The 27,868-nt window shown below is 37.2% G+C and overlaps 1 protein-coding gene across 1 annotated transcript; it reads right to left on the minus strand.

The window, feature by feature from the left end:
• Positions 1–527: 527 nt before the first annotated feature.
• ckap2l (cytoskeleton associated protein 2-like) lies at positions 528–27,609 on the minus strand. Its single transcript, XM_079815159.1, has 9 exons — positions 27,431–27,609; positions 26,407–26,473; positions 26,212–26,275; positions 25,003–26,123; positions 21,769–21,967; positions 18,437–18,592; positions 10,911–10,968; positions 5,107–5,269; positions 528–1,491 (listed from the first exon to the last, which is right to left on the minus strand). The coding sequence occupies exons 1-9, from the start codon at positions 27,474–27,476 to the stop codon at positions 1,194–1,196; spliced, it is 2,172 nt and encodes a 723-aa protein (XP_079671285.1). The 5' UTR covers positions 27,477–27,609; the 3' UTR covers positions 528–1,193.
• Between the last annotated feature and the right edge of the window lie 259 nt (positions 27,610–27,868).

A 27,868-nucleotide genomic window follows, 5' to 3' on the forward strand; every position in this document is an offset into this window, starting at 1 on the left:
TGCAGTGTGTAGCCGGCCTTATGCAGAGCTGTCTTTGCGTGATAATGATCCATCCACTCGCACAGCATTTTTTTTCAGGTTTTCCCCGTTTTTGCCGTAGCGCTGCTTTGTTCTGGCAGCGCATGAAGGCTAATTTTTGTAATAGCACCATGCTACTCTAACAAAATGCAGTTCATGCTTAATTCAAGCACTTTCAAGGACCTATGTTTGTTTTCAAGTACTTTCCAGACCTTGAATCCATGTGTCTGAAATTCAAGTACTTTCAAGAAGCGTGGGAACCGTGACTAACTGAAATCTAATATGCACTTGCACATTTTCAAACTTGCCGCATCGTGCTTAAATTCTTTTACAGGGAGTATCCTGACGTATTCTGATAGTATTAAATGAAATATACTATCAGATTACTGGACATTTGTCATGTGAACTTGCGCAATAGTTTCCTCAGTAACAATTGAGACATTCTACTACTAACTAAAGCCACAACTTGTATCAACTGACCTTTAACTGAACCAAAAATAAAGCAAATACACAGTAGTTCATGAATTTTAATGTATTTAAAGTTTCACTAACCTAAAAGCCTCACAAATTGTTCAGCCAATCAACTGTACACATTTCAAGATTCAATAAAGAATAAAAAAAAAAACTAGAGATTTGTTTGCTCAGACTGTAGAACCCTAATAGCCATCTATTTAGTCTCATCTATTACTCTACAGCTTCATTGAAATAAAATTATAGCATCAGTGACTCAAATATAGTTTATTTATCATAAATCAAATGTTTTTTACACTTAACAAAATCCATGCGTGCCATATACACAAGAGATTGAGGCTGATCTATAAATTATAACTGAAGTTATAAGGATAGGTTCTGAATAATATTGACTTTTCTGTTGAATCTTTTGCAGAAAGAATATAGACAATGCTATTTGCACATACAGCAAAGCTTAATGTTGAAATTCATCATAGCAACAAAGATATGAGCCAATTAGGTAGCACCGAACCAACATAAAGAGAGAGCCAAAGCTCAAGTTCTGGATAAAACCTAGCAAGACATATGTTTAGTAGTAAATGAGCATCATGGTAAAAAAGACATTTAAAAAGACTAAACAAATATTAAAAAATAGAATTAAAAGTATAAAAACATTCCTGTGCTTCCAGGTGGGAAATGAAGGTCACCGCATGATAACGAACACATCATGCTTCATCCTCCTCTGGATAAACCAGTTTAACTTGAACATGGTCTCTCAGTGCTTCATTCTCCCGGAACACATACACAGGAGAGCTCTGGGGTCGTGTGTTACCTTCGACCTCTTCCTTACTCTCACCTGCAAGGTCACAAAGAGAAGTCACACAGGGGTCGTGTTCCTGCAAGGCTGTTGGAAAGCGCGGAGCGGTTTTCTCGATCCGCACTGAACGCCGCACTGGGGTAAAGAAGCGGATTTCGCGTCCATCTACTTGTCCTGATTCTGCTCCCTGCTGACTCCTTTTCCCTCTAAAATGTGCAAGAAAATACAAAAGTTGTCAGATATCCAGTCGCAGTATTAACATTAAGTGACATGACATCTGACACACAGAAGCCAATGGCATGTCACGATGCGTATTACTGGCACATCCGGTCTTCATTGGCATGTGCCAGTGGATAGTGGCATGTGTCACTGACATTAGCGCGACACGCTGAAACTGACATGACACAGAGTCGCGGAACATGTCGCCGTGTGTTGTGACACCTCCAGTAGTGACTGACAGATTAATCGAGCACCTACACTGACGTAATTGTGACACAAAATCCTAAATAAATAGCATAATTTTGTGATATTTTAAATATCAATTAAACAAATTAAAGTCAGTAATATTTTTTCAAACGTCTGGATTTGATTGGCATGTTCCACTGAATGTTTTGTAATACGTCACAAACTGCACATTCTAGGAAAGACAGGAAATGAATCTATCATGCGTCACTACGAATAACACACTAACAGTCGCGTCCGTTACTGTAAACCTTTATCTTTGCGTGATGCTGCACGGACACGCGCCAGTAGGTGTCAGTATAAGTGTGTACTGGCCAGCGCAAGATTCACATCTGTGGCTTTAATATTTCAAGACAAGTCCATCCAAAGAGTGTAAAAAAATGTATTATTAAAAATAATTTGTTAGGCTACGCATCTGAAAAGGATTGAAGAGTCAAGTCAACTTTATTTATATAGCGCTTTTAACAATGCAGATTGTTTCAAAGCAGCTTTACAGTGTTAAACAGCAAAATAATGCAACAGAATTTTATTCAGCTGTATAGCCACTCCGGAGAAAACGGTGATGTCATCAGTTCATTTAAATTATCATACAGTCACAGTGTGGGCTTTAGATCAGTAATTAGTTCAGTAATTTAGTTTATATGGTTAATTTAGTTTAATAATTAGATTTATTTGGATATTTAGTTGAAAAATTTAGAAAAATGTAGAGTCCCCAACTGAGCAAGCCAAGCCAGAGGCAACAGTGGCAAGGAAACCAAAACCCCATCAGGTGACCTAATGGAGAAAAATAAACCTTGGGAGAAACCAGGCTCAGTCAGGGTGCCAGTTCTCCTCTGGCCAATTAACAAGCAGCGTATGATTATTATTCTGGCAACTTTACAGGTCAGAGGTCATAATAGAGTCATCACGCCGGAGACAGGTTTATTGAGGATGATGTTGATTAAATAATTATTAAAGTGCAATATTCGAAGGATCGGAGGCAACACGCCGGAGACGGGTTTATTGAGGATGCCGTGTCGACGAGGCAATTTCAGGGGAGTCTAATTGACACGGTCTCTGCAGATTTGGATACGGCCCGGATACGGCTGACTGCAGTAAACCTCGGGATAAAACAGAGAGACTAACATTAGCGTAGATGCCATTCTTCTGATGATGTAACGGGTACATCAGGTGTTATGGGAAGTGTTCCCGGTTCCGGCTGACCTAGTTAATGCAGCCTAACAATCATTTAATTGAAAAAGTGTTTTATGTGTATGCCATAGTTACACATTTAATTGAAAAAGTGTTTTATGCGTATGCCATGTTATATCATTGGCTACTCATTCATACATTTCTTGCTTCTGTACTACAGAGAAACATAAAATATTCATTAGTTGTATTATAAGGGCGGGTTGAAAATATCGATTTCTTGAATTTAATCGATTCTCATTTTGATGAACCGATCAAAAAGAGGATTTAATTGATATTTAAAATATCACAAAATTATGCTATTCATTTAGGATTTTGTCACAATTACGTCAGTATAGGTGCTAGATTAACTAGCACAACACATGGCGACATGTTCCGCGACTCGGTGTCAGATGTCAGTGTCAGCGTGTCACGATAATGTCAGTGACACATGCCACTATCCACTGGACCACTGACACATGCCAATGAAGACCGGATGTGCCAATACGCATAGTGACATGTGCCATTGGCTTCTGTGCGTCAGATGCCATGTCACTTATTAATACCACCTCTCCAGATATTTCTCAGTTTATTGCAGGAAAATTAGCAGATAAGAATCATCCCGTCATACTTGGTCTAGGTCTGGACTATTGGAAAATGTATTAATTTCCTGTGAGATAAAGAACTAACAGTGACATCTTGTCTCAATTTTATATCAGCACATGCTTCATAAACATTCCCTTATTTTTCTTTTTACCAGACTTAAGCATATTGCACGTACCATCACTAAATGACATTTGAGCAGTGTTATATCATTGGCTACTCATTCATACATTTCTTACTTCTGCACTACAGAGAAATGTAAAATATTCAATAGTTGTATTATTAGGGCTGGGTTGAAAATATCGATTTCTTGAATTTAATCGATTCTCATTTTGATGAACCGATTTTGTTGACATGCGAGCAAAATGTAACTAAACATTATTTGCAGCATACCTCCCATCCAATAAATCACTATAAGCTGTTACTTTTGATTTGGAACAAATTGAAGTCTTTGCTTTCAATATTTAAAGCAATTCAAACAATGACAGATCGTGTAGCGCCTCAGTTCAAGAGAAGCCTCTACTATTATAAACATGGATCAACATCAGAAGGTATGTTGAAACACGCGACTTACTAAAATGATTATTGTCTCATGTAATCAATTATTCAATCAGTTTCAACCACAGCTGTCAATAAAACAGCTTGTAAATAATGTCACATACCATTCAAAGGCATTCAATGACCATAGCTTGATAGCTAGCTAGAAAAATTAACACTAGAGGAGCATTTTGATAAATATATGCATTATATATTTACATGTTCTACAATATTTAATATATGTAGGTCATGACTTGTATTCATGACGGATTTATTCAGCCACCGTTTAAATGTTGCATAATTGTAGAAAAATAATTATGTAATTAAAAAGTTATTATAAAACTGCCTTATGTGAAATTTAAATGTTTGAGTACAAATTAGTTGTTCATTTTAACAATTTTTTTCCTTGAGAGAAACTGGCACGTACTGCACATATATACAGCATATCCAACTTAATTAATATTGAATCAAATTGAAATGGGAATTGAATCAAAATCTAATCGAATCATGAAATTTGTGTCAGTGCAATGCACTATATATTTTTTTCTCTCCCACATCAGAATTGCTGATGTGGAAATGTATTTTATAGGCAAACAACCAATATAAATATCACAGCCTGATCATCTTAATGTTTAAAAGTTCGTTTTTTAAACAAATATAAGCTGTGACATTTATTGTAAATTAATAAATATCAGAGTTATCAGGGTTTAAAGCTGAGTTTTAGAAGAAGAGTTAAAGAAGAGTTTTCATGGTTTGTACATACAATGTTATGACAATTATTTTAAATTTGGAAAATGTTATTAATAAAGAATGAAGAGTTGTATCCATGTAGTTTTACTGGTACTATAAAGTAGTAAATAAATGATTCAAACTATTTTGTTTTATTTATTTTTTTTTTTACTTTTTTTGTATTATTATTTTTTTAAGTGAACTTTTTTAGAAGTGAATTTTACATCTATAACAGTCCAAACATTGCGTTACATATTCCAAAAGAACATTTAGGCAAGAGTGCACATGAGATAAAATTGTGTAAGATTGTGTAAGTGTCATACCCTGGGGTGGCTGTAATTTTATATTTGACAACAGACGAGTCTCCTCTCATTCCACATATGAGGGCCCCAACAGGTTTTGGGGTACACATGACATCACCGACTTCCTGTTCATCATGCACCCTAGTCTCAACCGCTTCAGGCTCTTTTGGCATTGGAGACATACCTGAAGGAACATGGTGAGATTTGTTTTCTTCATTTACATTTATGCATCAGGCATACGCTTTTATCCAAAGTGATTTACAATGCTTACAATATCCATTCAAGACTCAGCTCATCAAGCTCAGATTTTGTGAGAGTATTGGTGTGTAACTTGCGTCCAATAAAAACAAATATTTCTAACATTCTCTGCAGCTTAGAGAGGGTCATTTTCAGACAAGAGGACAGACAAATTCTTCCACACCAGACTTCACTTCTTCCAAACAGCTGTATGGATCTTGCGCAAGGGTATTCATAATTTTCACAATGCATCATCCGTATAATCTGAAGGGCAAAACAAGGCTTCCCACTGCTGCCGCTATTTTATAGTGATACTAAAAGACCAAATGTTGTGTATACCTAATATTTATGATGAGCCCAGAATATGGATGCAACACGCTTTACTATTTAATCACCCCCATCTCATCCAAGATGTTCATGTCTTTTTTTTTTTTTGTCAAAAAGAAATAGTTTTTTTGAGGAAAACCAGTATTTCCTCCATATAGTGGACTTCAACGGCAACCAAAGGTTTTGAGTAGTAGTATTTAAGTTTATTGCCAAAATGAGTAAAATTTTATAAAAAAATCTTTAAATGTACTTGTGCTAAAAATTGCTAAAGATTTTCTGGATCCATAAATAAATCCTTAAAAGTTTGTCCTGACAAAAAGTGCTGTCTCATAACATTAAAAATTTGTCCAAAAGTATACGTTTTACAGTCAAGTTAGTTCTACAGTTTTGACATTTTGGTGCTTCTTCACTCTTTAATAAAGGTCCATGAGTCTGTCTAGTATGACCTATTTGACACCTTGTACCACTTGGTTGTAATTTGATTTAAAAGGGTAGATACATCTTTTCCCAACCACAGAAAGCTCAAAGGCTGTATTTACGTTTTTAAAATAGTAAAGCAGTAATGTCATTTATTCCTGTGATGAAAGCTGAATCTTTCAGCATCATTACTCCAGTCTTCAGTGTCACATAGTTCAGAAATCATGCTAATATGCTGATTTGGTGATCTTACCCCAAACATTTGAATGGTAGTACATAACGTTTTCCACAAAAATATTAAAGGGTTAGGTCACCCAAAAATGTTAATTCTGTCATTATTTACACACCCTCACGTCGTTACAAACCTGTAAGTTAATCATTCATCTTCGGAACACAAATGAAGATCTTTTTGATGAAATCTGAGAGCTTTCTGTCCCTCCATTGACAGCTACACAACTAACACTATGACGCTACAAAAAAGTTCAAAAAGAGATCGTAAAACTAATCCATATGAATTCAGCGGTTTAGTCATTTTTAATTTACTGAAGAGACTCGATCGCTTTATATGACATACAGATTTAATTTGATCTTTTATTCACATATAAACATTCAACTCACACAACAGTTCAACTTCAAGCATATTTACTTGACATGCGAGAACAGACAAGGTTAATTCGTGTTACGCAGCACGTTTGAGCTTCAGCAAGAACCAGAGATGTTTGCTCTTGTGCATCAAGCAGGTTCGCTTGAGCATCTGTTTATGTTTGCTGATCAATGTAAACTTATATGTGAATAAAAGCCTAAAATTAAAATGTTCATCATATAAAGCGATTGTTTCTTGTCAGAAATGTTTAACTAAACTGCTCTATTCACAGTTTAACTGTTTTCAACACTGATGATAATAATAAGAAATGTTGTTCCCGATCACAATACAAATTACATTCAAAACAGTTTTTAAGAAATGTTCCCTCTATGCTCTCATTATTCCTTAATCTCGCCCTGTTTTATCTTGTACTATATTGAATGACTGAAACTGGCACTTCTTGCATTTATTGCCTTCTTAAGATTAATTGCTTGCTGTAGTCCTCAACTGTAAAATAACTTTGAATAAAAGCATCTGCTAAAATAAAACGTTATCTTAAATAAACCATGGCAATCAGTCTGATTCAATCATACATATGATCCAGAATCTGATCCGGAGGCTGAAATTGAACAGGAGGAGCAGCAACAACTACTACAGGAGGACGTCTCTATGTGGTATGTACCGTAACTTAACTGTATTTGCTTAGCGGCTTGTCATGCGTGAGTTTTACTAAATTTGTATGTGTCTACTCATGGTTTATGAGGACATTATTTGGTTTATGGACTATTGTATGCGACTTAACGTTAGCAGTAGCAAGCGGAACAGTTTTGAACGTCATGTTTACAGGTGCACTTACACGCCGATAGCTAACAACACAAAGACATTTGACTCACCGTCTGCTTCCAACGCACGACCCTGAACCTTAATCGCTGGGACTGCTCCATCTTTCAGCATTAGACGAGCTACAAAGACGGTGTCATGAGAAATCCTGTCCCCCTGTCAAATAGTGTCCGCTTAGGACCCCAGAGCAATTCTATTGGCTGAAAGAACTTTTAATGGGTAATTTGTTCAGAGCCTGATTACAATTCTTACAAAATCACGTTGATTGTTGTTTAAATTGTGTTAAAATAGTCTTTAACGTCTTGCAAATCATATGTTTCATATACTAGTATATAACCGTATATAGTACTAGTATAGTATATAACTATAAACAAATACATTTGGGGTGTTATTTTTATTACCCATTCTTTTCGTTCCAAAATCTAATTTGTGGGGTAAGCTGGATGTTCTCATTACAAGTGTTATATTTTTCTTCCAATAATGTTACCTAACTGAAAAACATCCAACAGCTATGTTGAGGTAAAATATTCCAGAAACTCATAATTAAAACTAATGCTTTGAAAATTAATTAAATAATTTAATTCTGCATTACTTATCCTTATTACGTATTATTACTTAATACAACAACTTAATTATTATGTTTATTTGTTTTGTTTTTAACAGATAAAGTATGTTTGATAAAAAACAATTTAAAGGTAGTTTAATTAAACTGTTTATTTTATATGTGTAACTGTGGTTATACAAGTAAATACGCTAAAATACACTTACCATCCACTTTAACCCTCATGGTCTAATCATGGTCAGTTTTCTAAGAGATGTATATTGTAAGGTGGAAAATAATCAAAGATACAACAAGATAGAACAAAATCATCTGCTTTGCTGTTAGCAGCCATCGTCATGATCAGGCTATTGAAATTGACTCAACCCCTTCCCCCTTAACGCCATCAGAAGGGCCAGTTGGAGATAGAACAACAAAAGAATGGCTGGCTGGCAAACAGGTTCTTACACCTTTGATACAATGGGGGAAGTTTTGTCTGGTTATTTTCAAATGTCTCACGGTTTGGTCTGATTGGTCAGTTTTACAAGAGACAGGTTTGAATTTGGTGACATCAGGAAAGAGGATAAAAGAGAATTTCAACTGTAGCTCTCTCTCTCTCTCTCTGATGTAATTGACATCTTACATTTACTTGTTTGTTAATAAATTGTTACATTTTGATCCTTTCTGAATTAATCTGTAATTATTAACTATCTCCAATGTGGAATGGTATAATTGCAACAAAGGGTTAAAACGGAACGATTAAATGTATGATTAACTATCAAATATAGATGATCTAACAACCGGTTGGCATTCTCTTCTAAATGCGACAACTATGATAAATGGAGTCAGATAAAGAATATTATAATCAAATCCATTCTTCCAGCTGAGACACTGAACGCGTGCGGCCTTCACCGCGGTTCGCTACCGATCCTTGGAGCGAATTCATGCGGACTTACAATATGATGCTTTTACAAAAATAAAACAAGATGACGACAAAACTACTAACGTGTCTGATGCGTAACGCGTTTTGTTATTTTTTAAATGCTTTTATTTTGAACAGAGCATTTAGCCTGTTAGAATAAGCTACAGCAGCTCGATTAGCCATTAAACGAAACATTGCGATAACAGCTTTTGATCAGGCATTTAAAACAGCTACCACATTGGGTCCTAAGTGGACACTCTTTCACAGGGGGACAGGATTTCTCAAGACACCGGAGTTGAACTGGGCCGATCGTCGCCGAAATGCAGCGAACAAACAAAAACACTTGCACAACTCCGTTGCTGCTCCAGAAAAACAAACTCCATCCACTGTCCCATTAACGCTGGGTTCATTGGGAAGCTGTACAGGGTTGTCTTGCCATGACAACCAAAAACACACTTCTTTGGTAACATTGTTGATTTCGCAAAGTACTGTGACTGTCGAACAAAGCGCGTCAATGGGCGTGCATTTGCTCTCTCGCTCTGGTCGCGCCCTTCCGGGAGAAGAGCCCGTACAAGGACATTCCGCCCTTGTTGACGTCACACAGAACCATACTCTAAAAAAACTTTCCTAAACTTGTGAGAAACCGGAAGGAGTATTTTTGGTACAGAAATACCTTTTTTTTTTTTTTTTTTCATGTTTAGCATTAGGGGTGGGACGATACAGGTACCTCACGATTCAATTCTGTGGCGATATGTGGTCCACGATATGATAATATCACGATTCGCGATATCTACAATATTCAATATATTGGAAGAAATTTCATCAACGATATATCACGATATATGTGACTGAAAAGAAAAAGAAGGAATAAGGAAATAAGGAAATTTTATGCATTTATTAATGCCAACATTTCCAACATTGTGCAAAGAAATATGCATTTGCATAATAACTCACTGCCTCCTGGTCTTAAATGTAAACACTGTACATCTAGACAGATAAAAGTGCATGAACATTACAAAACAACATGAACATTAACATGTGTAAACCATAATACTGAAACGTCAGTAGTAAGTTGCTGTAAACAGTGGACACATCAAGGCATATTCTTCTTGAGGAACACTAACTGATCAGCATGCTCAGATGTAAGAGCACACCTCTGAGCAGAGATTATGTCATATTAGTGATACTCTGTGCCCTCGGCGACCCAAAGGGGAGCTTTGCTTTGAACGCAGTAGTGATTGTCGGCTGACTTGGTTTGCCCTCATTATCACCTGAGAGTAGTTCGCCGTGATAGCGAACGAGGTGCATTTGCAGATTCGTAGTGTTGCGGTTATATTTTATCTTTGCAAAGCAGTTCTTGCAGATTGCATAGTCTTTATCCAGTGCCTTTCCGTCGACTGTCTCGTAAAACCCGAAGTGTCTCCACACTTTAGAGTGGAAACTAGCGGGTGGGTCTTTGATTAGTTTTTTATTGTTTTCCGCCATTCTTCTCGCTTCTCTTTTTTTCTGCAATTCTCTGTTGTTGTTAGTTAACTTGTGTTCTTCACCGGCCGCTGTTTGCGCCACTTTACCCCTATTTACTCGACCAGCGCCCCCCGCAAACAGAATGGTAGATATTGGGTAGTGACAGTGACACTGACAACGGGTAAATTAATCATTTTGTGTTGTAATAAAATATCGATATTGGGCGTTAGTGTATCGATTATTTATTGCGACAGAGAGCACAACAATATATTGCAATATCGTTTTTCCCCCCCCCCCCTATTTAGCATGGGAATCCAAGTGTTTAACAGTGTAAAAAGCTCAGTATGTATGAAACCCACATTCAGCATTTCACCCCCCATTTTCATTATTTTAAACTTTTGACCAATAGGATACACTAATAATACACACTAAATCCATGTAATAGCAAAAAATTTACTGTATGACAGAAATATGGATTACTCATCCTTCCACCTTACCTTGAATTTGTCTCTTCTTAAGGATCTCAAATACCACAGACCGCAGTTCATCCACTGGCTGTTGAGAGAAATCAAAAATTAAGTGAAAACAAATGTGTTACTCATGCATATGCACCTCTTTGATTCCCTGTTACTATAAACTCTTGCCTAACAAATAACTGGAATTAGCTAATTTCAAAATAATATCAATAAAACTATGTCTTAACTGACAGGATTTATACATTAGAATGAAATTAAATTAGAATGACTAAGTGTCTGTGACCCATTAAAAAGAAATCTCTCTGGAGTTTTTGTTTTACAAATACATGTGCAAATTGCAGCATAAACAACAGAACATGAGCATTCATACATCGTCACATTACGCACATGCAGCGCTTCTGTGAATGGAGAAAAATAGAATAAAATCACATATATAAAAGGAATAAATACATGAAATATATTTCACTTAAAGGAATAGCTCAACCAAAAATTTAAATTAAGGAAGCAATTCAAGTGATCGTGAAGATTGCCTCACGCACACATATCGGTACCGTTGCTTACTTGACGTCGCAGCCTATTCATTACCAAAATACAATACAGTCAACCAAACATAGTTTCACCGCTCAATTTAAATAGTCCGTAGTACAATCTGTGCCATTCAGTGTGAGCATCGCCCCACTGTGATGTTATTCTGCATATGAAGGATGACGAGTGAAGTACAAAGCCTAATTTATATAATAATAATAATAATAATAGTTAGCATCCAGACACATTGTGACTATGGAAACATTTTGATGTGCGCTGAATGAGCGAGGTTGTCTGTGAGGCCAACGCTGGTTTCTGTTTCAGTTCTGCTTTAAATTAATTTGTTATGGCTTAACATTTATATACAGTGGTGCCCAAAATTATTAGAACACCTGACAGATCTGAAAATATTGACCTTTTTTGCCTCCAAAACATGATTTAATTTCATAATGTTCATGAAACATGCAGATGGTTGCTCTGACCATCAAATATCAGATGAAGTGAAGTGATACAGTTTTGATCCACTTTTACATTTAATATTTGGTATGTCCACCTTTTGCAGCAATTACATTCAGCACATCTCATAGCAGCACATCTCTCTGGCATAGTGTCAATATATTTCCTCTGAGAACGTCAACACTAATGTTATCTCCCATGCCTTCTGCAACTGAAGCCAAAGGCTTTCCTTTGAATGTACAATAGATCTGTCTAATTTATTTTCCAACTCGCCCCAAATGTGCTCGATGGGGTTGAGGTCCGAACTTTGAGGGGGCCAGTCCATAATTTTCAATGTTCCAGCAGATTCCTTCCATCGCAGGTAGTTCCGGCAATAGTTAGAAGAATGTTTCGGGTCATTGTCCTATTGGAAAATAAATCCATGCCCAATAAGGCGACTACCAGATGCCAAGTGTTTTAATCATTTTTGGCCACCACTGTAGTTACTAGGGATGCACCGAATGTTCGGCAACTTTAATTATTCGGCCGAAAATAGCAAAAATTGCACTTCGGTGTTCTGCCGAACAAGTGAAAAGACTGAATAAATTTAACCGAACAATGACGTTTTTGATGACGCAATCAAATATAACAACGAGCGCATGTGTGAGAGAGAGGCGCACATGCTTCTAAATGCAGCAAACATGTCGGAAGTGTGGAAGCATTCAAGTGTCTAAGCACCGGCACCTCAAATGTAAGCAAGAACACCCTCAGTTGATAATGTAATATATTGGCAAATGCTCCAGTGCATATTTGTGTCTGTAGAACGTCAAATGTATCAATTTACAACGCGTTTCTGCACTGCAGGGGTGACAGGCTCGCAAAACCTCTCATGACAACAAACAAACAAAGTGTAGACACGAATCGCCGTTAGTAGGATATTTATTGTGCATTGTTAGCAGCTTCATTGAATTTTGTGAGATCGTGATGAACTGACATAGCGACAGCGTTTAGTGATCGTAAATGGCGCGGTCTTGGCTCACTTTAGAGTCTACAGTCTATATAATCCATCGAATAAAACGATTGTTTTTCATGTTGCAAAAAGGATTAATGGCCAATTCCATGCTACAAAGTTTCGGAAGTGACAGTGAAATAGTAATGCATTAAAGCAATGTAAAGGCAGACTAATAGATTAATTGAAAAATATTTGTTGCAAAATATTTTTGAAATTCAAAATAATCTTAAATGTATCCCTGTATTCGGCTTTGGCCAAGTGTTTTATTATTATTATTTGGCTTCAGCCAAGAATTTTCATTTCGGTGCATCCCTAGAAGTTACTTTTATTTTTCATTCTTATTCTGTTATGAATACTGTTAAAATTGAAATGATTTAAGGTGGAGTAGAGGGAACTTAATAGCTATGTGTATTAGGGTTGGGAGATGTCCACTAAATTGGCATCAGACTATTATTCATGTCTACAGTGAAGCTCCATTAATGTGGTGCGCGTCTGGAGAAAGAGACAACGTGCACGGAGCTGAAAGGTCTTGAATAAAGCGTGTTTGGCTTTATATAAAACTACTAGAGGATATAGCCTGAAACATCATTACCATAAATGATCCTGAGTGCTTGTGGTGTGATCCGCACACTACTGTTTTGACGCTTTGCTCACTTCAACTAGAAACAGGAAAATGGTGCTACCGTTCTGTCTCGCGGTCCGGATGGAAACATGGCAGGGTCCGGATGCGGATCACGTTCCGCCATTTGAATACCATTGGTTTAATCCATGTAAAACATCTAGTATAATTTCTTTGCCTTCAGTGTTTAAATTGTGTTCATTGAACTGTTTTGAATGTAATTTGTATTGTGATCGGGAACAACGTTAACCTGGATGGCAGCCGAACTTAGCCCCGCCCACAACATTTGAGGTCGGGAAGTTCGGTCTGGACTTGATCCGTTGTGGAGCAATTATGCTCGAACCAGAGCTGTTCAGACCAATCAAATTGTCAGGGCTGGCTTTATACGATGATGGACAGATGATCAACAGTAATGTAATCATGCACGTCACCAAAGAGCTCTTGGGTTGAATTTGTTCTAATCCAGGGGTGTCCATATATATATATATATATATAAAAATGACATGTTTTGATTCTTGGAAACATGACAGATTTGACAAAAGCTTGAGCTGATAGTAGAGTAGCTTGAGATAGGACCCAGGAAATGTATAGATATTTAACAATATCTGTTAAACTTTCATCAACCAAAAAGTTTTAATGGGTGAAATTTAAATATAATTACTGAGTTAGAACTCTATTCTTATTTAAATTTAATAAGTGCTCTATTTAGATCACCAGAGGTAAAACCACACTACAAAAAATACTTTTCTTATTTGGTATTTCTGTCTTTTTTCCCAGTCCAAATATCTAAAAATTCTAAATTAATTGAGTTTTTGCTTGAAATAAACTAAATTATCTGCCAATGGATTAGAAAAATCCAAACAGAAACATTATTTTTCTTACCCCATTGGCAGATATATTTGCTTGTTTTAACCAAAAAATCACTTCAATTTCATTTTATTTTCCAGAAAATTTAACTCCAGTCATCTAACTTATCTAGTAAATGCATCTTGATTTAAGAATTGTTAGATGTATTTATACTAGAAACAAGACAAAAATACTAAATGACAGCATTTTTGCAGTGCACAAAAGGGGGTATTTAGTCTATAAACATATATACAAATGCACAAAACTGCAAGTTTATGACAAAAATAGTCTGCAATTTTGGCAATATCTACATTACAAATTAAATCAAATTAGATATTAACCTACATTTCTGACAAATTACCATGGTTACAGTTAGTATTACCACAGTAAATCCATGATAAATGTTGGTGAATTGTTGTTTGAAAAGTATTTTAATCGGCTCAGTGTTTCTCCTGATTTGCACGTTAGTGTTGATTAAGTCAGTGCTGTTTAACTGCTTTAAACTAAATCAAATCACCAAGAGATTTGCAGCTCATACCGGAGACATCTGCGGCGAACTCGAACACTTCTCACAGGCTGTTTAGTGGGTGCGTGATCGAGACACTCAGCAAGTAAACACATTTGTTCAGAGTCAGAGCTTGCGAGTTGCGCAGAGCACAAGTAGCGCTGTTTCGTTCCGCTTTTGGTGCGGTTTCCCTGGTTTACCTTGCGTTGACATCGTGAAACTGCACGATTTGTTAGATTTGAAACTTAGATTATTGGCAGCGCAAAAAACGAAGCGATGTGACAGCAATGGGCAGAACAATATAAGTTAACGTTACCGCTAAAATCCATCGAGCATATGAACTTGTTGCCCGAAACACATCAACAAGAAAGAATGAAGGCTACCCTGTAAAACAACTGCAATCATGTGATAGAAAATGACTCTATTCATCACTATCATCATCCCCGCGATCCTCAATTACAAGTTCATTGGCGAATTCCTCTAGCCTGGTTAAAACCAGACCATTCTCAGTAGTAACTGAGTTATGGTCTGGCAAAGCTTCATAGACAAATCATTTCCAAAGGGGCGTCACCAACGGGCGACGCTCAAATGCCTCTCGGCGCAATTGGATAGACCTAAAACCAATCAGAGCGATGAGGGAGATGACGTATGCAGAGCGACGGAGAAACATCTGAGACTCTGGCCGTTTCTCAATATGCGTTCTTGTCTGTACTTGTGTTCTCAAATAGGAAATGTCCCCGGTTTCCATTTCAGAAATCTGGTCACCTTACCTAAACCACATATTAATGTTTAATTATTTTTAAAATGTAAACGAAAAGAGGCAGGGTGTTTTATACTTCGTTTAATTATAAATATATAAGATAATGAATGTAGACCTAACTACCCGTTGCCTGAACCACATGTGTGTGGCTAATATGTTTAAGTTTTTTTTTTTTTATGAAATGAGGCAGTGGTGTTTTATGACATATTTTGTACGCGAACTTCTAACTTGCGTCCGTGACTTACCAAGTTTGACTCCGGAGAATGAACTCCCGATGACGGTAATACCGGTAGTTAATATTAAACATATTATAGCCACACAAATGTAGTGAAGGCAATGCATATTATCTTCAATGCATGTATATAACAAAACGAAATATTTAAAAAACCCGGCCTCTTTTCGTTTACATTAAAACATAAAAACATGTAATATCATGTGTGCATAATATAGCCTATGATTATCACTGTAATACAATGAGATATGACAAAACCCAGTCTCTTTTTGTTAAATGTTAGTTTAATGCGTGATCAATATCCATTTTAAAAGTATAAGTAAAAGGTATTAGAAGCTATACAATACATAAAGCAATTCAGTCAAAGAAAGTCAGCGCTATAGGAGACTACAACGGTAAAGTTTAATAGCTTACAAATATAAAGTTATGAAACTTCACTTTGCCCTCAGACAAAACGATCTGTCAGGGAACAAATGATAGATTAATGAGAGCAAAGATCAGCCGTTAGATCTACACAAGACGAATCATATCTTCACATCAGAGCCAGCGGCAGACGGCAGAAGGACTGGCCGAGGAAAGGCGCCTCTCGGTGGGGTTGAGCAATTGAGCGCCGCTGGTCCACTGGATCTCACAACTCCAAAAACGGCAGATCAAATTTTCAAAAAGGCGCTCTCTTTATAAATAAACCACAGATTTTGGCTTTAAAAACAACTACATTCTCGCCTGAAAAGGACTTAAAACTATATTTTGTGAAACATTAACACTACCAGAGGGCTCTCGCTAAGACAAGCAGACTTTTGCCGAGTCCAGTCGGTAAGACAGCGATAACATCTTTTTTAGATATGAAGGCTTCTTGTGTTGTTCTTTGCTCTGGTTTTAACGGAATGGAAAAGTTTAAATCGCTTAAAACAGCCGCGATAGCTGATAGTGATGTTCCACTGCTGCATCCATCTTTGTAGTCAGTGTACAGAATCTGCTTCACTGTCGCTGCGCTGTCGTCATCGTGTAAAGCCGCCTCAACGTTTCTGATTGGTGCCTCGATTTCTGGGGCTTAGAAATGGGTTTGAATGGGCTCTTTGCCAGACTACTTGCAGAGCAAATCTAAATTTGCCGGAAGTTGTCTGGGTTTTCCCAGGCTAGAATTCCTCCTCCTCGTCGCTCTTCTCCCCCTCCCTCTCTCTGCCTGCCTTGCTTGCACTAACAGCTCCCGCCCAGATGCGCACGGCTCTCCCTCTTTGAAACAATGGATATCCTCGCTTCCATCAGAAGCTACTGTCAGGCCACAGCCACATACCTAAGATAACGTGTGCGCGCAAGCATACCTTGAAGGATTTTTTCAGCCGCTCCGTATCCAGCTTTTCCCACGCTTGAAATTTGACAGCTTAAATGTCAAATCATACTTTTTTCTATTTGTCTCCATGGTGGTATTGAGAGAATTAAGAAAAACTGAAGACTGAAAGTTCGTTAACCTCTTTGTTATGTTGCCATAGTGAGGAGTCGTTCATTAACGGTTGCGTCTGTCACGTGAAATCTAATCAAAACATAGAACAGACGATCTGACGGGTTTTAGAAGATCAAATACAACCCGATACTAAAAAACAGACCCGGCCTCTATTTGAGACCGGCCTTTATTTACCCAAACCTGTCGTCACACCAGGCGTTTAAAAGAGACAGGCGTCTATTTGGGACTCGGCTATTATTTGAAGTTTTACGGTATAATATATTTTAATAGACAAGCTGCGGGCCGTTTGAAATTCATCCCTGGGCCGCATTTGGCCCGCGGGCCGGACTTTGGACACCCCTGTTCTAATCCTAAATGGAGAACTTGTTTGTATATGCATTCACCTTTACTATTACTCTCAAAAATGATGATCGTGTTGGTAAGTACTCCGTGTATCCTTAAATTCTTTTTTACAACACCGGCAAAGATCGTTTACACTCATCTTCCTCTTCTACTTCTTCCAGCATGCGTGCAGTTGAGTTCTGTTGACAACTATGCGTCGCTCCGTTGCTCTGATTGGTTGTAGGTCTATCCAATTGAGTGCAGTGGCATTTTCTTTCCTGGTTCGGTTGAAACGCGCTTCATAATCACAGCCCAATAGAGCAGTATCAGACTCATATTCTGACTAGAATTTGAGTATGACGACGTCAGGCTACAACAATGTCATTATTTGCAGGGGGCGGGGATAATGTTTGTCAGCTATCGGCGATGGACGATGACATCATCTATCGGCCCAACCCTAATGTTAATAGTGATTGTAATGTTGTAAACATTTTGCTTTATTTACCGGTATTTTACATTCATGTGATAAAAATAATAATAATAATAATAATAATAATAATAATACGACTTATATTAAAATGCTCTGTTTCTCAAAAATATTATTTTACATGTTTAGCGTATTTTTTAGCCATAAAGCAAGTGTTTTCTCAAAAAATCGTGCAAAATTTTTAAACCGTTTAACCGACCGTTAACAATTAACCAGTTAAGTATGAGCATCCCTACTATGTCTATTTTTCTTGTCAAATCTTCTGAGGCTTCTCATATTACCAGACTAAAACAAAAGAAAATACTATCAATAAAAAAAGTATGTATGTTTGAGAGATACTGACCTCTCTCACTACACGGACGGCCTCCTGAAACATGGGCAGGACCTCCAGGTTTCCTTCTCTTTCCATTAGTCTGGCTTGGCAGATCCAGTATTTAGCAAACTTCTGTGCCAGTGGCACCCGAGACAGCACATCTCTGACCTGTTCCACCGGGAAACCCTGTCACATAAAGACACAAACAATAGATCAAGTTCACAATATGCTTGTGTGCACCCAGAGGAAAGCATCATCTAATCCGACTCATATTCGTATTCATTAAAGATGTTCCGCAGAAATACAGGAGTGCAATGCAACTTGTACTGCATAGCTCAAAAAAGCTTAAAAAAAAAAAAAAAAGCTTAGCTTAAGACCACCATAAAATTCAGAGCCGTGAGACTGGAGTAAAAGAATGGTAAACATCATCATGGTCAATTTATGCCTGAAAATGGCAAACACTTGAGATCTGCTCAACCAAAGCTAGATAAGAAAACACTGTGATTAGGGAGATTGTGTGCAAGCAAATGTTTAATCTTGGCGTGACAATAGCCCCTTTCATGTGGTGAAAAAATTGGCAAAATAAATGGAAAATAATAGTATTTTCGAGAAACCACGTTAAGTATTCGGCTTCGGCCAAGTGTTTTTTTTATTATTCGGCTTCGGCCAAGAATTTTTATTTCGGTGTATGAATTCATGTGTGAATGGTCTCTTAACGGTAAAACAGCAGAACGCCGTTGCTTGTGAGAACAACATATTCGTGTATTTACCGGTAAAGTCATTCTGGTAATTGTACGGTAATTTACCAGGATTGCTGTGTGAAAAGGGCTTTTGTCTAAAATATTTTAAAGGGGTCATGAACTGGCTTTTTATTTTTTATATACTGTTGTCTGAGGTCAACTTATTACGTTTGCGTGGTTTACATTCAAAAACATCATAATGAATAAGTAATAGGCTATTTTCTACCCTGGTTTAGAGCCTCTCTCCTGGAACGCTTGGTTTTTATGGGCGTGCCGCACTGAAGACTTGGAAGTAAACGCCCACTGCTATGATTGGATAACAGTTTTACATAATAATGAGTTTCGGCTCCTCATTAAAGGGTCCTCATTCCTGTGTTTGCTGGCCCTGGTGAAAAGTTGATTTCTAAATTAATGACCCCTTTAAAGTCCCTGTAAAGGCAATTCTGAGATTTGTTTCTAAACTGTAATGTGAAATGTACTGCTGAAAAACGTTACAAAGACTGAACTGAGTAGTACTGAATTGTGACCGTTATACAGTTTTTCACAATTGCGATGTTCTAGGGATCAACCGAAATGAAAATTCTTGGCCGAAGCCGAATAATAAAAAAAGCACTTGGCTGAAGCAGAATACTGAACGTGGTTTTTCGATTTTTTTTCCCCCTTTCCATTTATTTTGCCAATTTTTTCACCATTGCATTAATTAAATAGTAAAAATTGGCTTTTTACCATTTTTTTTTAAAGAAAAATAAATGACAAAACTACAATTTAAAAATTGAAATTTTTTTAGCATTCCAGCAGACATAAAAAACAAAGCACAATATAACTTAAAATAAAAAAATAAAAAAAATGTGGCCATCTTATAACATCTTATCTTAGGCCTATTATACAGGTATCATAATCAAATCAATGAAGGTGCTTCTGGAATCACTGAGGGTGCTTTATTAAAGTGCAGATGTAGGCTAAGCAACGGCTCCACCACAGCAGTGAGTGTACAGTGAGACATTTAAGATTATTTAGAATTTCAATTTCACATTTTGCAACAAATATTTTTCTATTAATCTATTAGTCTGCCTTTACATTGCTTTATTGCGTTACTATTGTCACTTCCGAAAACTTTGCAGCGTGCAATTGGCCATAAATCCTTTTTGCAACATGAAAAACAGTTTTATTCAATGGATTATATAGACTGTAGACTCGAAAGCGAGCCAAGCCCAAGACCGCTCCATTTACGATCACTAAACGCTGTCGCTATGTCAGTTCATCACGATCTCACAAAGTACAAAGTTCAATGAAGCTGCTAACAATGCACAATAAAAATCTTACTTACGATGATTCGTGTCTACACTTTGTTTGTTTGTTCATGAGAGGTTTTGCGAGCCTGTCACCGCTGCAGAAACACGTAAATTGATACATTTGATGTTCTACAGACACAAATATGCACTGGACCATTTGCCAATATATTACAGTATCAACTGAGGGTGCTCTTGCTTGCATTTGAGGGTGCTTAGACAGTGTAGGCAAATGTCCATTTTTGCGTCTATCTCGGACACTTTAATGCTTCCACACTTCCGACATGTTTGCTGCATTTAAAAGCATGCGCCTCTCTCACACACACACACTGGTTGCTATATTTGATCGCGTCATCAAAAACTTCATTGTTCGGTTAAAGCAGCTGGTCCATCTGACAATGGTTGAAAGTTACAACCAGATCCAGACAATTATTAACCAATAACAAAAACATCATGCACATCTGTCCAAAGAGACAACTATACGCTGGATTATGCATGCCAGGCCAGGAGTTGGCGAGGTCACTTTGAAAAGAAAAACTAAGTTCCTACAGACTGAACACGTAATACACATGCGCATGACTGTTTTCACAAATTCGTGTTTATGCAGTTTACACAGAGACCATAACAGTATCAATTAAAAAAACTTGCATGTTGAATCCCATTTTCAGGCCTCCAAAACGTTGTCGTGTAAATAAACAACCAAAATTAATGTGCTGCAAAATATCTTTACCTTTACAATTGTAGTTTAACTGCTTGAATAAAGCCTAAACATAGACCTATAGGAAAATATAATAAATAAACACACTTCAGCTGGATATAGGCTACTATTGTTGAAAATAGCATCGAGTATAGCATAACAAAGATGACGAAAAATTCAACGAAATTGGGAAATACCTTGAATAATTATATGCGACAAACCCCTGATTCTGATTTTGAAAGGTTAATGCAAGTTATGACCTGAGGCATTCTCCCCCTAGAAGATTTTTCTTTTTAACATGTAAAGAAAGCCTTCTGGTGAAAGGGTAAAGACAACATTTGCTTCAAGCAAAAAAACAAAAAAAGTTTTCGTACATGTCTTAATCAAGGTAGACGCCTGGCAATCTGTCCAAAAGCAAAAATGTCAAACGGCGAGACAGTCAATTTGTCAAAACATTTTTGATGTATATCAGCTATGTGGAGTGTTAGATTTCACAGCTGGCTGGTTTGATCAGCAATTCAGATTTCCATGGAATTGCATGCTTTGTTGCATCACCCCTTATAATGCGCATTAATTTAATCACACGTCATATAACACAAGTCATATAATATATAACTCAAATAATAATAATAATACCTGCTGTAATAATTTAATGCAGTCATCTAGAGACCGGTCCACAGCGAAGACAATGTCATGAACCTCATCTTCATTCTCGATAGATGTCCAGTATGGCTGAGGAATAGCAGAGACCGTCTTCCTCCTTACCAGCCGGACAGGCATGGGAGGACGTTTATATGTGATGCCCCTCGATTCCCGCCACTCCTGGAGCTTACGCCTGCACAGACATCACTTGTTAGGGTTTGACCCACACACACACAAACAAAAAAAACTCCACTTATTTACCTAAAGGGATCGTTCACCCAAAAATGACAATTCTGTTATCATTTATTCACCCTCACGTCGCTCCAAACGCAAACAGAAGCTTTCATTTTGAGTGAACTAACCCTTTAAAGCCGTGGTTCTCAACTGGTGGGTCATGGTGTGAGGAGTATGTTGTGACACTGCTACATTATATGCTAAAATAATACTAAATTCATATAAAATGTATTTAATCATGCATAGTTAGCAAACTACAGTAACACTTTGCCATCGGTTATTATATGTTAGTTAATGCAATAGCTAACCTAAAATTACAATGAACAACACAGCACTACCAGCATTTGTTCATTTTGGTTAATGTTATTTTTTATAATACATGTTAATTTCTACCAATACATTTTTAAGTTTGTTATAAATGATACATATACGTTATATTTGGTTTAAATTAAGAAAAGTTGATGTGAAAAAAAGAATTAATTTTGAAGTGCCAGACAAAAATAATTTTAATAATTTTAAGTCCAACATTGTGCCAATCAAATTAATTATTTTGGCACAAATTCATCAGTCACTTAGCACAAGCTTTATCAAATTATCCATTATGCCAACATGAACAGGATGTGTGACAATTTCAGGGAAAATCAAGAACAAACTACACAGTTTTAAAAATATATGACCCGGTTTGTCCAATTCAAAAACATTTAGAGAACAATAATAAACCAACTAACACATTTAATTCTGAAGACATTTTGTGTACTTTTGTATGCTAAACGACTTCAGTGTTGTCACCACTTGATGCTCACTGTAATATCTGGGTCTTGAAACATAACCATTTGAGAATCATTGCTTTAAAGCACTTTCGTTTTAAACTTGTTGTTTCCAAAAGCATCAAAACTTTAGATCAGGGTTTGTCAAGGCCCTCAAGGTCCACCGTCCCACATAGTTTAGCTCCAACTTTAATCAATTGAACAAGCCAATCAAGGTCTTCAGGAATTACAAGACCCTTTTGCACAGGGTAATTCTAGGAACTAGCTACCAGGGTGTTTCCCCGATAACTAAATGTTCCCCTAGGGCCATTTTCCTGGTTGCATTCGCACCACCATTAGGAACTCTGAAGTGACGCAAGCCTCTCTTCTTGTTGTAACTCATTTTGATGGCACTGAGTACGTAGCACTCACATTCTCCATCTTCATTAGTTTACGGTCAGTTTAACAGTCCTGTCTAATGTTATTAGATAGAACTGTTATACAAAGAAAGTAGACCGTGTAGGAAAAAGTAGTAGTGTTTGCCGTGTGGTTTATATCCAATGTCGCTAGCTTAGCAAATACAGAATCATGCATTGGATTTCCTCTCTAGCGTATATGTTGAGAGATCCACCTATCACTGTTTTCCATGTTCGTAGAGTTAGTTTGTGGAGTAAACATAATAGGCTATAATCGGTGTGTGTAAATGGCTCTTTTAAAAATGCGTTCGGCCAATCAGATAACATTTACATCACTGGTAGTTCCTATTGTGCTGGGTTAAACCCTACTCTGAAGTAGCTAATTTAGTCCCACAAAAGGCGATCCTAAAACTAAAAAGCAGGCATTTCCGCCATTAGTTCTAGGAACTATAAAATGGTTCCTATAGACAGTCCTTCCAGAAAAATGCAGCTTTTTTTTGTGATTGTTGCGGGCAAAAATCCTTGATTATGCGGCACGTTTTCTTAAAAAATGCGATGAAAAATGCGGGATATTTATGCAATTTTATGCGATAAAATTGCGGGAACTTGCAAAAACTGCAGTTTGATGAGAAAGAGAAAAAAAGCACTACATCACAGAAAGTGCTGGAATATTTAAGTTCTCATCTTGTTTTATTGAAGACCTTAATAATGGCTCAAATTTACAAAACATTTAGTCAATCAAGTTCTGTAGCTTTACAAAAGGAATATGCTACAACTTCTGAAAAAATTAATAAATAACTTCCTGTTTTACAGATGTCGCTATACAAAACAGACATTTGAGTGCTTCCAATGCACAAAGTGCAATCTCTTAAAGGGTTAGTTCACCTAAAAATGAAAATTCTGTCATTAATGACTTCCCTTTATGTTGTTGGACACAAATTAAGATATTTTAGTTGAATTCCGATGGCTCAGAAAGGCCTCCATTGGCACAATGTACACTCTCAAGACCCATAAAAGGTAGCCTACTAAAGACGTCGTTACAAAGTCCATCTCACTACAGTGGTTCTACAATAACTTTATGAAGCGACGATAATAGTTATTGTGTGCAAAAAAAACTAAATAACGACTTATATAGTGATGACTGATTTCAAAACACAGCATCATGATGCTATGAATCATCGAGTCGATTCATGATTCGGATCGCGTGTCAAACTGCTGAAATACGTGACTTTGGCGATCCAACCCGCTGAATCGACTCATTGATTCATAACGCTTCAAAGCTTCATGATGCTGTGTTTTGAAATCAGTCAGCACACAGGGAAACTGCTCTGCTCTTTTGCTGTTATTTTTGTTGGCCAATGGGAGTTTGTGCTTCATCATGGTTTCACCGGTATCTATGGTTTCTCCACGGGGTTTGAAGCTTTTCGATGACGTTCGCGTCGGGTAATCACGTCACTTCAAAACGTTCCCATGGCAATAGGCGGAAATGGCGGCTCTTGTGTGAAGTAAACGAAAAATTTTCAACTTTCTGCTAATATATATGACTTTTTTTGCAACGAAAATGCGGGGATTATGAAATCATGATAGCCCCGCATATTTTGCACGCGGAAATAGGCAATTTATGCGGCGAAAGTGTGGCGTATTTGAAAAAATGCGGCCCCCGCATGAATATGCGGACTTTGGCTGATTATGCGTTAAATCACGCAATCGCATAATCGCGTTTTTCTGGAGGGACTGTATAGACAGTTACATGCAGGCGAGGGTTGATCAGGGTTGGAGCTCGAGGGCCAGAGTTGAGAAACCCTGCTTAGTACAGACAGAAGTAAACTTACAGTCTCTCCTCCTGAGCCTCAGTTGGCTTCTTCATTCCTTCTACCGGGGCTGTTCGGACACCTTGAGTACTGGGACAGATACTGGATTTAGGGGTCTGCAATTGCACCGCAGGCTTGGCCTGGCTGGATCGCTTGGCGGGCTGCTGAAGCTCTTGGTGCACAGTGGTTGTCTGTGGCAATACACAACTCTTGGTGTTTCGACCGGGGAGTTTGGTAGAAGCAGTGGCATTAATTGGTCTAACAGTAGTATGCTGTTTATTTTTGATGAGCGCTGATCCTTCACTATTTGCAGGTTTAGACAGAGTTGAAGAGACACTTGTTCTTGTTGCTCTGTTTGAGACAGATTTAGTTTTCGTGGCATCAACTTTTGTGATAATGCATGAAATATCCTTTCTCTGGTTCACGTCAGATCTGTTTGTCGCCGAATTCGATTTTCGGCTCATGGGTTTACTGCTCTGAGAACTGCTGTTGTGAATCCCAAACTTTGGTACAGCACTCTGACTTCTGGGTTCCTGTGTCAGTTTTGCATGGGTTTTAGAAACATTTTTTGTCTGAATTTGTGTCCCAGTTGAGTTCATTGGTCTTTGACTCTTCAAATTGGCAGTTGAGGTCGTTTTGATGGTTGTTTCTGGTAATTTCTTAGCCAAAGGCCTTGATGACTGAAGCTCCGTCTTGGTACGGGACTTTTGATCTGTGCGTCTTGGGGCAGAGATGCCATATCCAGACTGTGAAGGGCCACCGACTGAAACAAAACTTGATTTAATTGTCTTTTGAGTTTTATTTGAAGCATGGGAAGTTGGCTGTGTTTGATGGGCTTTGTGTTGGCCTCTTTGAAGGCTTTGTGGACGAGTCCTATTGGCTGCGGCTTCCTCAGATTTGTGTGGTTTCCTTGGATTTTGAAGAGAAGCAATTCGATTGCTTTGTGTCTTCAAGACATAAACGCCTGCCTGGCAAGTATTACGGGAGTTACTGGAAGACTGTGCAGGGGCTTTGGCTAATGAATGGATGCCGAGTCCTTTTTTTGAGGATGTGTTTTTATTAACCTCTGCCAATGTCTTCACTCTCTTCACTTCTTTTACATTTGTGCCATTGATGCCACAATTCTCCTTTTCATCACCTCTCTGAGAGAAATACAGAAACATTAATTCAACAGTCAACAATTTAAACATAGAATAATGCAAAATTTCAAGAAATGTAATTTTAATTTACAATTTTGGCCTTCTGATTATTTTCATCAGGTTTCTTTGTAACAGGGTTCTCCTTGAGATATGGTCTGAGTAAAAAAACAAGAAGTTAATTCAGAACATAAACACAACATACTATGGTGGTAATATTTTTTTTTTATTGTTCAACTAATTCAATTACAAATTCAACAATTGTTAGAACCCCTTTAAGACCACCTACTTTGGATTAGGTGCTTTCAGTCTTCCTTTTCCCGCCAGATATTCTGCCAATTTCAGTTTGCGCTGCTCTGTAAATGAAAGATAACTCCATTTAACATACCTGCATGCATTTCATTAACTTTATAGAGGTGCTAGTTTTGTTTCTTTCATATATTGTGTCCATTTCTAATCAAATAATAACATAAATCAATATTTCATGTCCATTTAATATCAAATACATTTATTTGATAAGGACAATGTTATCATCAGCTGGTCATTATTGCAAATAAAAAAACATTTAGGGTGATGCCAGACACATAGAACTTTTGTCACTCTTGAAGCGAATGAAGACATTTAGTTTCTTCAAGAATCATTTGGATAGTGTCCTGATAAGGAGGTTATGGCGTAGTTGACATTTGACAGTCATGCAAACAGTGTGACATGCTCTACAACGATTTTAAACAGCAATCATTTATTACTATTATGCATGCTTGTACTTAACATTAGGAGAGAGAATATATGTACATTTCACATTTTATTTGCATGATGTTTATATGCACGACTGTTTTAACGAACTAATAAAGGCAAGAAGGACTAATGATGGGAAATGATAACCAGATAGGATGCAGATACATAACCCAAACACAGACATTTCGACCTAAAATATTGATAAAGGAAAGTCCAAATTCTCAGAATATTATTTCAGGAGGTATTATTCACACTATTTTGTACCTTTATTAAGCTGTTTCCCTGAGAGAACGACGAGGTGACAGCACAAATAATTTCATTTAACGTTACGTTAATCCCTTTATAAAGCAAAAACGTACATCTTTCACTCACATCACTATCATATTGCAGTGTTTTGAACATCAACTCATTGGTTTTCACGTCATTGTTACATGAGTTTCCCAAATATAATCTTAGCACAACTTACTCTGTAATTTGGCGGTATAAAAAATAAACAAACGTGACTCGTTAGGAACAGTAAATATCTAACATTACATGACTAGCCTGGTGTTAGTTTATAAGAGCGTGCTTTAACTTGCCTATCTTAGATAGTTTAGATACGTCTCCCTCCGTCGCAGTTTCCATTGCTTTAACCGATCATCCACGTAAAATATTTCATCAAAATAAACGTAGTATCTGTTTTTAACTTTTAAACGAGTCTGTTAGCACGCGGTGTTGCTAACACAACATCTCCACAAAACTGTCGCTTGAATTTTGCGGGGACACGCCCATCTCAATTCCCATTGGTTCGTTCAAATATTTGGATACTGACTATTGGTCCTTCAGTTTGGATGATTCATTCATATGATTTGATACGTTATAAATGTTACCCCAATAACTGCTGCCATATATGGCTTTATATGTTTGAGGCTATTACAAAATAATATAATAAGCTTACATTTAGACATCTAAGTAGAGGTGTTTAATTGTATTTAGTTATCTATATGACAAACCATGTGAACTCCTTTATACAAAAA

Source organism: Gobio gobio (genome assembly GCF_949357685.1).
Source record: "Gobio gobio genome assembly, chromosome: 4".
NCBI lineage: Eukaryota > Metazoa > Chordata > Actinopteri > Cypriniformes > Gobionidae > Gobio > Gobio gobio.